The sequence below is a fragment of the Delphinapterus leucas genome, chromosome 16 (assembly GCF_059928025.1).
Source record: "Delphinapterus leucas isolate spDelLeu-1000000601 "Yukka" chromosome 16, BTC_Dleu_Yukka2, whole genome shotgun sequence".
NCBI classification, from domain to species: domain Eukaryota; kingdom Metazoa; phylum Chordata; class Mammalia; order Artiodactyla; family Monodontidae; genus Delphinapterus; species Delphinapterus leucas.
In genome coordinates, this window is record NC_143144.1 from 51,719,174 (window position 1) to 51,733,558 (window position 14,385).

Consider the following 14,385-nt stretch of genomic DNA (forward strand, 5'->3'; position numbering starts at 1 on the left):
GCAAATTCCTCAAAAGGAAGGACTTACTTTACCCATTCTGGTTCCCTCGATGTCCACAGTGCTGAATGTAGCAGGAACCCAATAAATGCTCATTAATCAAATCAAGGAGTCACTATTTTTTTTTAAAAGTTACAAAATGGATGCAATTAATTACAGAACTGTCTTAACTACCTGTTAGGATTGTAGCAGATATATAAAGTTTGCCCTTCTGTTATTCCATGTAGAGCGACATTTATAACATCAGACCTTCAATTAAAAGTCATTTAAGTTGCTTTATTACAGCTACAAATAAACTTTATTTGATGTAATGTAATAAAACATTTTCAAATTTAACAACATTTATCTGACGAGAAATAATCATTTAAATTATGAATATAATTATTTACAGTTACTTTAGCAAATCTGCGGTTCAGGAATTTGTACAAGCTTTGTTGGAAAGGACAGTGCCCACCTCCCCTTTCAGAAAGGCAGACCCTTCCCCGTGTGTTGTAAGAAGCAATGTCAGTGAAAGTTGGAAGAAATCCACCATCCACGTTGGAACTCCACATTATCCTGTGAGAGAACAGCTATATATATTATAGGAAAATAATATTCTCTTTCAGTTCTCTTTTGTCACATGAAGGTTGGTATTCATTTTGTCCCCTTAGAGGTACTCTTCTCTGATCTACTGTCTTTCTGTCTCCCTAGCTCATACATATTACACAGAACCATTTAAAAAATATACACTATCTACAAAGGGATCTTTTCTGTTTCCTGACCTGCCCTGAATGTCTACCACTTCGGGGAGAGGGAGAGGAGAAGAACAGAATTGCCCAGGCGCACATTTGATTTAAGATACAGAGAACACAAAAACCAATCCTCCAGAAGGAACAGAATGGTACTCTGGAAGGCTCCTAACACTGGCCCAGGTGACCTCCGATGCACACAGTTTAATAAAACGCTGCTCAATGAGAATTAACATGTGGATGTTCCATCTCCAGAAGCGTCACAGTCTTCCATGGAAACCCCATTATTCCCATACTTCCTCCCCCAATCCTCACAGTTAGGGACCAGGCTGTGGGCCCACTGCGCCCAGGTGTAAACAACAGTCACAAGTTCTGTGCCAACAATCATGTTACTATATGGTGTGGTGAGGTAGCCCCCGCTCTTCATCCAGGGAAAACTCCTCACAGGAGGAATTGCCCTCACCTCTCAGGATCCCCCAGAAGAAGAGCAAGTGCGAGAAAAAGCTTTATCCAGGTTTTATTTACTACTCTCTCCATCCTGAGATGTTCCTGAGTTAACACCATAATGAGAGAAGCGAGTTAACAAAGAAAGTACACTGGTGGGGACGTCACAGGGACCCTGCAAAAAAGCCAAACTGTTTGACAGAAGCTGAACAGACACTGTTCTGGGAGATCATTTGTAGTAGCTGATGACGGGGTTCTGTTTTCTAACGTGGACATGCAACGTATTCATCACTATGCTTACCGCAGTTTGCTGGGGAAAACACCCTTCTGTCCCACAACAAAATACATCTGTCTCAAAAACAAAAACAAAAACAAAAATACATCTGTCTCATACATGATTCCTGAATATTCACCACAAGGCCTAGACTCAGAAGCATGGGAAGCGTGCATGGGAACTTTCTTCACTTGCACGGACTTGGACAGAAGCAAAGCACCAGAAACTGTTTCCTTTCTGGCACTCAGTTCTGTGCGTGTGCTTACTGCTGAGCTGATTGGGCTGTTTTCATCTGCACACAATAGCAGTGATCCACAGGAAAAAAAGGAGAGGTCGCCATCCCCCTCATAATATACTTTGAACAGCAGGTATACTTTGCTGGTCACATTTTAGCCATCCCAAGAAAGGACAGAAGCCTCATTCCATTCCGAAGTCTCAGCAAATGATTTCGTTCTGTTTCCACCTCTGTCTTGCCTTGTTTATTTCATCTCCATTATTCTGCTTTTGATCATGAATCATGACTTTTTTTTCTACAGTAGTCAGAGTTTTGTCTATAAAGAGAAAGAGAGAGAGAGAGAGAGAGAAAGGAGGCAAGAAAATGATTTAGCAGAACTGTAAATGTGAGTTTTCATTTTGTGGTGGGTGGATTTAATTTTTACTGCATTCAGTAATTTGAATTATTTGTGGTTTCTAAGGGGTTATGAGCATCTAAGGGGAAAGAAAAAGTGCTATGGCTCTTTTCATACATTTCATAGCTTCTATAAGTTGCCAGGGCCTTAATATATTTGCAAATCAGCTCCAGATAACCCTTTAGAAATTCACTTTTATAATATAGCTTTAGCCCAAAATGGCTCTACTCTCAATAATCCTTGCAAAATACTGCTGCACTTGCCATACTTGAAAATAATAATGTTGACTACAGTGCGAGTATTCTCCCCGTCAAACCTAGGAGGGTGCGCTATAGTAAACCCTGTGTGCAGAGACTGGGAAACCCCACCTCCCTGACTTCCTTCCTCCTAGCTTCACAGAAGTGCCATGAGTCATGGAGAAGTTTTGGCCAACAGCTGAGGAAGTCTCTTTCTCCTTAGTGTAGAGCCACAGTCCCTTTAGATACACACTCTCCTACCTCTGTACGATCACAGGACTCAACTTACCGAACTATATCCACGTGCATGAGAGCCAGGTCTTAGAGGGTCCAGGGCCTCTGCCTTCCCATCCCATTGAAAGTGCCCCTCTCACTTGGCTGTCAAGACTTGTCGGATGGGTTTCCCTGGTGACAGGATCAGTTTCTCCATAAGACACCATCTCTCGCTTTGTGCCTTACCCCACGTGATGGTGCCTGAGGAGAAGCACCGCGCTTCAGCTCAGACCCGTGGCTCCAGGCTGCTGGGTATGTAGGCGCAGGCACTGGGAAAAGGCTGTGTCCCCAGTGGGGCTCCACACTTATTCTTAGCCTAGGGCCTCTGCCTCTTGTCCCATAGAGGAGACTGCACTTCCTCTGCAGCTCACAACGGCTCGTGAACTTTACTGAATCTCTCCCGACTCCAGCACCATCTCTGAAGTCCCCCTTTCCTCACCACCCATCTGCTAGTCAACTTCCAAATGTCCAGACATCCTTGGCCTCTTTTCTAGTCTCAATGCCACCCTCCTCGTGCAGGCCCTCCTGACAGGAGACCTCACTTTTACATTGGTCTCCAATCCTTTCTCCTGCTGTGAACCCCTATTTACACTGCATACCTTGTCTCACTCCAGCTCAAAAACCTTCCTCTCTCCCCACACCCACTTTGCCTACCTGCCCTCCAAGCTGACCCCAATTTACTCAGTTTCCAGGTCCTGCTGAAGACATACCCCAGGTTCTTTATGTACCTCCATCCATTTCTGTGTCCCTCTGTCCATACTGTCCCCTCTGCTTTGAGTAGTCCCAAACCCTCCTCCACCCCTGCCATCCCTTAATCCTACTCTTTATTTAAGACCCACCCCAAATATCACCTCCTTCATGATTTCCACCATGGATATTTTCTTTCTAAGACATGCCCCCGAGGCTTATTTTTCTCGTAGGTATGTTTGTACTGCTTCATTTTATTTTGTGCTATGTGTATTTACTGTCTACTAAGAAAACAAACAAACAAAAATATTAGAAAAAGCAAGAGAGGTCAATTGCATGCATTTCCTACTTTAAAGAGGCTGCGAAGTTAAAATGTAGGCAACTACAAAGCATGATGTGAACAAGCTATTATTAGTACTAATTGATGATTTAATAAAAATAAAGAGCTGAATTCCAGCTAGTTAATGATGAGGAAAATACCACTCTGGGGAAAGAAAATCTATGAAACAGCCAAATTTTTGTTTGTTTCTGTCTTTAAGACAACATCCCACCACAGATAACCAGGTGCTTGATGCTTCTTCCTAATTTCCACTGGGACCCGTTTCATCTTTTTTTTTTAAATCACTGGTTTCTGTAAAGAAAAGGTAGAATCACCCTGAACTCCAAAGCTTCAGTACAAACCAGGGAGCAGCATACTGACAGAATTCATGGCAGGAACTCAAGGTTATTCCACTAGAACTGCAATTGACAGGGATTATAAGAGGCTCATTGACGAAAAGAAGGGAGAAGGGAAGGCAGAGCTACTTCAAAACAATTTCATGAAATTCTTTTATATGGAAGTATTTTAGAAACTGCTATTCAATATTGTTCACAGTAATGGTGTCAAAGAACAAAAGTCATCTAAATGTGACACTTAAAAGCCATTTATGGTGATTCAAAGCAAATCCATAAATAAAGCCATCAATTTTTTTTTTAAATCCCTGCTTCTATCACATTATCACATTTGGTTTTATATTACCAGTATTTGAATACTTGTGAAAAGGTGACCAAGACTGTAATTTAGACTAGTGAATTACAATTACCAGTGAAGTATTTATAGCCTTTTCCCTCTATTCACTCCCTACCCAAGGAAGACTCCTGAGTGCCTGCCAGACTCCTGAGCCTCTCACTATGTTGATCAAGAAAATGGGGAAATATTTGGAAGTAGCAATACACAATCCAGTAGACTGTTTTTACAGGAAAAGAGGAAAACTATTATATCGGAGAAAAAATAGAGCCAAGAAGGTGGAATTAGGGACAAAAGTAAAAGAGACTAGAACCCAAGCAGCCAGAGGGGAAGAAAAGAGCTAGAGAGATTGGAGGGGGCAGCCCGGAGTCTCTAGGTTGGCCAAGAAGTGTGAGCGCTAGAGAGATAGGGTGGGGGGGACAAAGGGTTCTAAGGTTTGCTGTGAGCTATGGACTGGATGCCACATTATTCTTCCAGAGACTCCAGTAGAATTAGGATTGCTTGGGGTTATCCAGCTGGTGTTTACCTGAATGCAGCTGTGCAGAGCATGGACCATGGTGGGAGTTCTGGTTACTAGTCTTTTACCAGCCACCACCACATCTACAGCCACCCAGCCCACTGGACTGTGAGCTTCCAGAGGCAAGGATTGTCACTTATTCATCCTTATATCCCAGACATTCCTGGCGCCACGCCTTGTACACAAGAAGCCCTCAAATGTTTCTGGAGAAAACAAGCCAATGAAGAGATGCCTTACTTCCAGCCTCTAGCTTCTAATTCATTCCACATGATGCCACTAAATCAGTCTCCATGGCTTTGGTGATTCCATTTTCCTACTTGCAGAGATTCAGTTGATGGCTTCCTTCCGCCCACACTAGGGTTTCTCAACCTTAGCACTATGGACGTATGGGGCTGGGTGATTCTTTGGTCTGGGGGCTGCCTGTGTAAGCCGGGATGTTTAGGAACGTCCTCAGCCTCTACCCACCAGATGCCAGGAGGTCTTCCCCTCCCCCAGTTGTGACAACCAAAATGTCTCCAGACTTTGTCAAATGTCCCCTGGGGGCAAAATCACCCCAGGTTGAGAACCACTTATCTACACTAAAAATCCCAAATTTCTGGGGCTGGAATGGAAGATCCTTCATAATTTAATTTATTCGACCTTTCCGTTATGATCTCTAAATCTCCCCTACAACAATGCTTAGCTTTGGGCAGCCTGTCCTTTGCGTAAGGTCCCACACTGACGCCTCTATAGCAAATGTCTCCTTCATGTGGAATGCCATCTCTAGTCTCCTCTAGTTATAAATGCTTTAACTTTCATAGATGTACTCGAGCCCATATCCTTCCGGAAGTCTTCTCTGATCAGTTAGGGGAATCACTGAGTTACTTTCCTCTCTTTTGAATCCTATAGCTTTTCCTGTCTCCACTTTTCCTGTGCTCTCAACACAAAAAGAGTGAATAAGCATGTGCGCGTTTATGTACAGTCTGTGCAGCAGAGACACAGGCACAAGGCGGCAAAGACATCATGTGTTTTCTGTACCCTCCTCAACGCCTGACACGGTTATAAACAAGAATTTAAAAAGGAGTCCTCCCACATTGGAACTGAAAAGAAAGCAGCCTGGTATAGAATTTTTTAAATAGCAGCTATTCCAACTCTCTAATTAGAAACTTCCTAGACTTAATAAATAGTTAGGCCATTCATCCCAAATGATTTTAACATTCCATAATTATAAATAAGATCAATAATTATAAATTCAAACAGAGAGATGTAATGAGAGCACAGTCATTTTCTGAGGCCGGGGGAGAGCAAACTATGACCCGTGGGCCAAACCCAGCTGGCTACTTGTTTTTGTAAATAAAGTTTTATTGGTACACCACCATACTCATTTGGTTACTTGTGTCTGGGACTGCTTGCTCACTACAAAGCCAGAAATAAGTAGTTTCAGTGGAGACCGTATGGCTAGCAAAGCCTAAAATATTTACCATCTGGCCCTTCACAGTAAAAGTTTGCTGAGCCCTGTCTTAGATTGACAGGAAAGTAATACCCAAGACTCCGCATTAGCTAAAGACACAGAGGCAAATATCCTTGGATGTTATGTTGGCTGATTTACTTTCATAAAAGTCATAGTATTGTGGAAGTTAAAAGTACATTTAAACACAGACGTCCTGTGCTCAGATCCAGCTCCACATGGATGGCTGAAAAAATTATTTGACCTCCCCAACAGAACGGAGATGAAGGAACCCACCTCTCATAAAGTCATAAGGATTAAGTGACATAATTCACATGGAGTGCTCAGCGTAATACGTGAGAGTGAATCATCAATATATGTGGGTGACTATTATTTCAAACTGGAAAGCCTGCTTGTGTGACATTTGAAAATTAGCATTTTGTAAACTATCTGAATTATGTGTGAATTATTAGCTTAAATAATCAATAAAATTATTCTCAAGTTCTTTGACTGTATAGGAAGAAAACTAACAGAGTGGTGTTTCCTAGTTCAGGATTTCAATGGTTCTCTCCTAGTTTCTATACTGGCTACTTAACTGGACCCCCGGCCACCAGTCTTTCTATTTTATCCGCCCTTCCCACTGCTGCCAGGGAGACTCTCTTCAAACGCACCTTTCAGCATGTTACCCCTGGGAACTGAAACCAACATGCTTTTCAGCTCCTGTGCTAAACAACTCTGGGGCCAGGCAAAATCACCCAGTACTTGTTCCAGGAAATAGTTGTTTCCAAAAGATAAGACTGTGCACCAACTAAACAAGCTTACTCAAACAAGACTTACTGATAGTTTGCTCATTAATACTGGCATCGAGGTGCCTGGATGGGAGGGGAGTTTGGGGTGAGAATGGATACATGTATATGTATGGCTGAGTCCCTTTGCTGTGCACCCGAAACTATCACAGCATTGTTAATCGGCTATACTCCAATATAAAATAAAAAGTTAAAAAAAAAAAAAAAAGGCCCTCACTTAGTTACACCCACCAATCCAAAGCTATCATGTCATAATCCCTGCCCAGTCCTTACTAGCTCCCTACCTTAACATGACCCAGCCCAAGCTCTAAAACTCTACCAATATCCTTTGCTTATTCCCTCCATCTGAGAAGCTATCAAGTCTCTGTCAAGGAGGTGTCCTCCTAAAGCTACAGTAAGTCTAATAAACTTAACTTACTTCTATTAACAAGTTTTTTCTAAATGTCTTCTTAGAGAGCTGATGGCTAAAATCCCCAGCTCAAAACATTCAATAGCTCTGCACTCCTACAGACTCAAGTCATTTGACAAGTAGTGTTGCATAATAGCTAAGAGCACATGCATTGGAGTGATTCATACCATACCCACCACTTAGGGGCTATGTGATCTGAGGTAAGTTACTTTACGTTCCTGAGCCTCAGTTATTCTTCTGAAAATTGGGGATGCCAGAAGCACCTACTTTACAGGTAGAACGATGTACACCATGACAGCATGTAGTAGGTGTTCAATAATTGTTAGAAATTATTACTTTTATTATCTAGTACAGTGTCAGGCACTGTACTAGATTCTGCAAACAGGAATTTGACTAAGACGTAGCTCCTTCCCTGAAGGAATTTAGAATCTGGTCCTGGTGAACAAACACTAGTGGTCAATTCAGTAAGAATCTTATAGGCCTGGAAAGATCCCTGGGGATATAGGTTGCTCATTGCATATATTCTGAAACCTAAGATTGTATTCTTTCTTAAAAAAAAAAACTCTAATTTTTTACTGCGAACAATTTCATGTGTACCAAAGAGTGTATATAATAGAAGTAAAAATAAATACCTGTGAAGCTATTTCACAGCTCAAGAATTAGCATATCTGTAGTCTTACAACTTTGAGTTCCTAGGACAGGAAATGATGATCTCTGGTTTCCCTTATCCATATTAAGGAGATGTTTCTGCCTCCTTCATCCTGGTGATGAGTTAGAGAACAAGCTGAGTTCCTTGAGGTTTTCAGTCATTTGGGGTGTATCCTAGGTTGGGAGCCCCTAGAGTCTACTGTAATCCATGAGGGCACCTTGGGACCCTGTTCCCCTGAGACAGCTGAGAGCACAGAGGTCTCCCTGGCCATCTTGATCACAAATAAGGCTAGTATATGGAGAGTATATAGAGGCAAGACTCACATGATGTGGGATCTAGACCCAGTGGTAACGCTAATCACTGTGGGATATCTCACTTGCCAGGACTCAGTTACCTCTTCTGTCAAATGAAGGGATTGGGCAAGATGACTGAGGAGGTCCCTCTAAGCTACCACCATCCATGGTTCTCTGGTCTATTCCAGAGAACCATGTTCAGTGAAGAGGGATAACTCTTCTCTCACATCCAACACTGATCTAATCTCTCTCTCACCAGCACCTTCTATTTCCTCAATCCAGTTTCTTCCCCTCAGCTTTCAAACATGAAGATGTCTCCTCTACCTCAAATTTAAAACAAGGTCTTCACTGGACCTGCCAACTTTGCTATATTGTCTCCTTCCTTCTTTACAGTGCCAAATTCAGTCATATGTGTGTTACATGTAAAACCCATTTCCTTATCACCACTGGCCCTTTGTGGTCCTTTTCTGGATCCCAATGCCCACTGTAATTGCTTCTTGGAAAGCTACTAGTGCTTCCCAGACAAACTCAGCAACTCTCTATCAATTCCCAACTCCTAAAGATGGGTAGTACTTTCTAAAAGCTCTGTAGTTTTCAAGACTTTGCTCCATCCTGGCATCTCCCCACACGAACCATTCCATACTGCCCCAGACTACTCGGGCCCTTCTCCCACCCTCCTCGTGCAGGCCCTCCTGACAGGAGACCTCTCTTTTACATTGGTCTCCTACCCACTTCCCTTCTCCTATTGTGAACCCCTATTTATACGGCATACCTTGTCTCACTCCAGCTCAAAAACCTTCAGCTCTCCCCACACCCACTTTGCCTACCTGCCCTCCAAGCTGACCCCAATCTACCCAGCTTCCAGGTCCTGCTGAAGACACACCCCAGATTCTTTATGCACCTCCATCCAGTTTTGTGTCCCTCTGTTCATGCTGTTCCCTCTGCTTTGAGCAGCCCCAAACCCACCTCCACCCCTGCCATCCCTTAATCCTACTCTCTATTCAAGACCCACCCCAAATATCACCTCCTTCATGATTTCCACCAGTGAAGGACGAGGTCATCAAAACAGTTTTACTGGATCTAAGAGTAATAGCAACTAAAATGATAATGTTACAAGAATCAGAGCTATAAGGACCTAAATAACATCCAATTTATGGAGAAAGGATAAAAAACATCACCTTCCTTGTCAGCACTGACATCAATTGCAATTCATCAGCGAATCAGTCTCTTCTTCCAATCCAACTAAAAACCTATCTTTGGCTTTTGGAATTCTATTGGGTGGAAGACTGGAGTCTACAGTATTCTAAATGCAAATCTGATACGCTTAGTAGAAAATAAGCTTGCTACTGATTCTGGAAGCTTTCTACGATGTGCTTCCAAAAGGAGTCCCATATAAGGGTTGGGGGGGTAGAAGGAAAACAGTGATAAATGACCTTACAGCACAAGCTCAGGTCTCTCAGGCCTCTCGGCAAGCTTCAGGGCCTCGTGCATGCCTGCAGCCGAGAGCTTCCGGTTAATATTCCGGTACTGGCACTGGAGCAGGCTGCGGTAGGTGGTCCTCAGGTCCCGGTTGAAGAAGGCATATATAAAGGGGTTAATGAGAGAGTTTGCATAGCCCAGCCACAGAAATGTCCTCTCCACCCACAGCGGGATGCAACTGCACGCGGTGCCACAGATGAAGGGTCTGGCCGTCGAGAGGAGGAAAAACGGCAGCCAGCACACACTGAAGGCCCCGACGATGATCCCCAAGGTGGTGGCTGCTTTCTGTTCCCTCTTAAAGATGGAGATGTTTTTCCGTTCATGTTTGAGGAGTCTCGAAAGGTTTGCACACTCCTCCACCTCCTTCTGGAGCTTCACCATGCCGTTCAGGGAGACGACGCTGTCGGGCTCCTCGGGGCGCGGGAAGCCGGGGAACTTGTGTTTGGCGGCGCTCTTCCTGGCGGCCTTGTAAATCTGGTAGTACATGAAAAGCATGACGGACATGGGGATATAAAATGCCACTGCGGTGGAGTAGATCGTGTAGCCAAAATCCTGGCTGATCAAGCACACCTTGTCATCATTTACGTTCTGAGCCCAGCCGAAGAGTGGTGGTAAAGTGATGGAGGCGGACAGAAGCCAGACAGAGAGGATCATCTTGGCCATGCACTTCCCGTTCTGTCTCACGGGGTACGTCAGCGGCCTCGTGATCCCAAGGTACCTGGGAGAGAAATGGAAAGAGAACACGTGACTGCCGTGATCACAGCAGATCAGCTGGGGAGTACCACCAGCCAGGGACTAGGCTGTGTACCTAGTAGCTCTCTTCTTCACACAGCCCTTCCAGGTAGGCATCATTATTCCCATTTCATAGAAAGGTAAACTAAGACTCTGAGAGGTTACCTATTTTTTTCCAGGTCACACAGTCAGCCAAAGGCACTGCCAGCATGTCCATGCTCTTTTCATACCTTGTAGCTTCTCACAGACTGTGTAGTCAATGAACTATAGATTCAACATATGCCTCCCCCCCACCATGATCACTGCCACTGAAATCAGCCAGGAACAAAATGTCAGGCCTGATGGGATGTTGTGATGCATCCTCGTGAGTTAGCCAAGCTCTACCACACTCGGATATTACACACCCACTGATCTCCTCTGTTGTCTTAATTCAGGCCAGCTCTGAATTCATTTTCAGTCCCCCTTTGTACTGAAATGAAAGCACTTCTTTAAGATCAGAGAGAGCTGTGAGATATTTAGGAAATCCTAGGGTTTTGGAATGGAAAGTAGCAAGTGATCATTTTTTTATCCCCAGAAAATTCTCACGCAAGAGTTATGTCCGAGGAACAATCTGTAAAACGAAAGCAGCCTGCCTCGTCTCTCCAGTTCTAAGGAGGATCACAAGGAAGGGCATAATTCTGAAAAATATTAGGCAAATTCTGTGCTTAGTTCTATATAGAGAATAGATATTTCTCTGTCTCTGTTATCAAGGATTTATAACGCAAAAGAGACTCAGCAAACAGAGAAAACACAGTTGGCAAGATGTTCTGTCAAATGCTTGGTACTTTTCCGCTTTCCAAATTTGTTTTCTCCTCTGTACTTAATAGTCTTAGCTTCTATTTGAGAGAGGATTCAAAGAGCACGTGAGAAGCTAAGATAGGTAAAAGCTGGCCATTTTGTTGGTTTTCTACTTCATTTATGTACATAAAAGATACACTCGTGAAACATGAAAAGTTATTTTATGAAAGTAGGTCACTTGGTGGTTTGGAATTTAAAAAATAATTATTTTTGTGATAGAAATAGCCTCACATGTTATGTTTGAATTATTTCACAAAAGTCACAAATCATGCTTTCACAATGAAAATTAGCATCAATGCAACACTTACAAGGCAAAATTGAAATACAGTAAAAAATGAATAAGCCAGATTTGCTTATACAGTGAGAATATTCATTCCATCCTTCAACAAATATCAATAGAGTTCCTTCTATATGCCAGATGCCGTTTTAAATGTTGGGAATATGGCAGTGAACAAAAGAAACAAAAATCGTGAATGCAGGCACATGGGGAGATCATGCAGGGGGTGAATGGGAGGACTGAGCCTCGTGGTAATGTTGAAGGGACTTCTGATCCCTCCTCCCAAGGATGCAGGGGTTAGTGGTACCAGTTCTTCATTTCACCTCTGCCTTCCCTTGTCCTTGATAAAGCTGACTCACAAGCACTATCTCTAGGTTTTTCAGCTGTAACTAGGATTATGTTTTGGTTCCTGGATAGAATGAAGGACGAGAAAGAGGGAGGTTCTCCTGAGAACTCAAGAATAAGAGCTGAAAAGGAAGGGAAAAGAGAAAAGGAAGTGGGAAGGAGGGAGCAAGGGAAGAAGAGGGGAAAGATAGAGAGAAGGGAAGTGTGAAGTAGCCTCGACCTTATGTAGAATTGCCAAATTATCTGAGTTTTAAGCTATGGGGAAAAAAAAATTTAAGAAAAAAAAAAAAAGGTAGATGAGGAAAGCCCTGAAGAAAGGTGTTAGAACTGGCTGCACGCTCACAATTAAGCTCATCCCTGCCCTGAGGCTGAATGCAGAGTTTCCACCAAAAAAAAAATCTCCCCTTCTTTGCTTTGGTTCAGGAGCTCTCTCCAAGTTTTTCCTGCTGGAACTCCTTTGCAAACCTCCCTTTTTGGACCTAATCCTTGCTCTCTATCAACTCCTGTGAATGGAGCCTTTGGGCTCCTTCCCAGATTCCCCAGGCAGCCTTTGCCAGGGCTTGGACTTTGATCATTTTCTCCCTTTGCCTGTAGCCACAGGCATAAACTGCTTGTTCCCAAGCCTGGACCTGGCTTCCAGGATATTGTACCAACCCAGGTTGGAGGTCCAATGACAGTGATTAGTTCATATAGTTTCCCAGGTGGCCACCAGATGGCACTGTCAGACCATCTTACATCTACTTACCGGGGGGGGGTGGGATGGTAGGTAGGTAGAGCAATACTGTAGGTGTTTGTTGGAAGGAGGGAGAAGGAGGATTACTCATGACAAGAAAATAAATTATATTGTATTTGGGGGGGTCATACAAAAAATTAGCAAGCCTGGAACTCACAACCTGGTAAACTCCAATTCTTGAGGAAGTCAGTTCCGTTTTCCCTTCCATCCTTCACATTTTCATTACTTAAATAGGGTCTTATATCTTCAGGCTTACTTAAATCTAGCCTCTCTCCTGCTCACATAAGTAATATCAAATCTACAAAGATTAATCCTGAGAGATTAATTAATTGAGTATCAAATGACATCTCAGAGTATTAAATAATCTCATAAGAACGACATACTTATTCATCCTAATATATTTAGTCTGACTTACATTACATTTCAGTGATGAGGACTCAGTCCTTCCTGGATATACAAATTATATTCCATAAACTTCCCTATTTTAGGCTCCATTCTCTAACAGCCTCAAGTAATGTCTTACAGTAAAGGGAATTATATTTTCTTCTTTAATCTCCTGGATACCACCTGGGACTTTTAAAGGCTAAAATCAACCAAAAGATGATCAGAAAAAAAATATGAGTGCTCATTAAAGTGTCTGGAAATAAAACAAATACACAAAAGTCAACAACTTTCTAAAAAAGGATTAACAATCAGAAAATATCATGGAAGAAAATAATTTCATTCACAGCAACAATCAAAAAATTAAAATATCTAGAAAAATCTTTTTAAATGACCAAGGCCTATACGAAGAAAACATAAAATGATACCGAGAGACCTAAGGGAATGCCTGAATCCATGAGAAAAAAATTTTTTAATAAGAATATCTAGTATTACAAAAGTGCCAATTTTCCCTTAATTAATATAAAAATATATAACTCTAGCTGAAAATCTTAGCATTTCTTTTGTTAGTTCGACCTAATGATTTTTAAGTTCATCAAGTAAATAAGCAAAAATAGACAAAATCTGAAAAAGATGAAAAATGAAGGGATGCTTATAAAAAAAAGTATAAAGCCACAGAAATAAAAATTCAATAATAATTATTCAGAAATAGACAGATCAATAGAACAAAATAGATCCCAGAAGTATATTCAAATATATAAGGGAATTTAATATCAGAAAGCAAGTCATTTTAAATCAGAGTAAAAGATTAGATATTCATGAAGTCTGACAACTGGCTAGCAATTGGGGTAAAAATAAATCTGAATTATCTTTCTCCTTATTCAAAAATAAATCCCAGATGGATCAAAGATGATCATGTAAAAAAATTAAACCCTAAGACTACTATGAGGAAATATAGGTATTTCTGCAATCCGGCCAAAGATCATTGCTAACCATGATACAGAAGCTTGAAACTGTCAAATGATGCATCGATAAATTTTTGACAAAAATTTTATTAAATAAATAAATAAATGACATTTAGTTTAATTTAAAAATCACTACATACAGAATTAAGTCAAATGACAAACTTGCAGTCCAAATAACAATATCTCAACATTCACAGATCTCTTACAAGTGAGTAAGAAAAAGACAACCATCTCAACAAAAATAGTGAAGCAATTAAACAAA

At 41.9% G+C, this 14,385-nt stretch overlaps 1 protein-coding gene across 7 annotated transcripts in view; it reads right to left on the minus strand.

Moving 5' to 3' along the window:
• HTR7 (5-hydroxytryptamine receptor 7) overlaps nucleotides 1–14,385 on the minus strand; it is a 123,287-nt gene that overhangs the window by 30,208 nt on the left and 78,694 nt on the right. The window contains exons 2-4 of one of the 7 annotated variants that reach the window (XR_016388116.1): nucleotides 9,813–10,571; nucleotides 8,065–8,193; nucleotides 1,227–1,994 (exon numbers count right to left, since the gene is read on the minus strand). Coding sequence is in view for 5 of the 7 variants with exons in the window: in XM_089897907.1 (XP_089754033.1) it covers nucleotides 2,602–2,713; nucleotides 9,813–10,571 (871 nt within the window). In the remaining 2 variants the exon portion in view is untranslated. Of the gene's footprint in view, nucleotides 1–1,226; nucleotides 2,714–8,064; nucleotides 8,194–9,807; nucleotides 10,572–14,385 lie in introns of those variants that run through there. The other 6 variants (XM_089897907.1, XM_030764562.2, XM_089897908.1 and 3 more) reach the window with 6 other exon arrangements.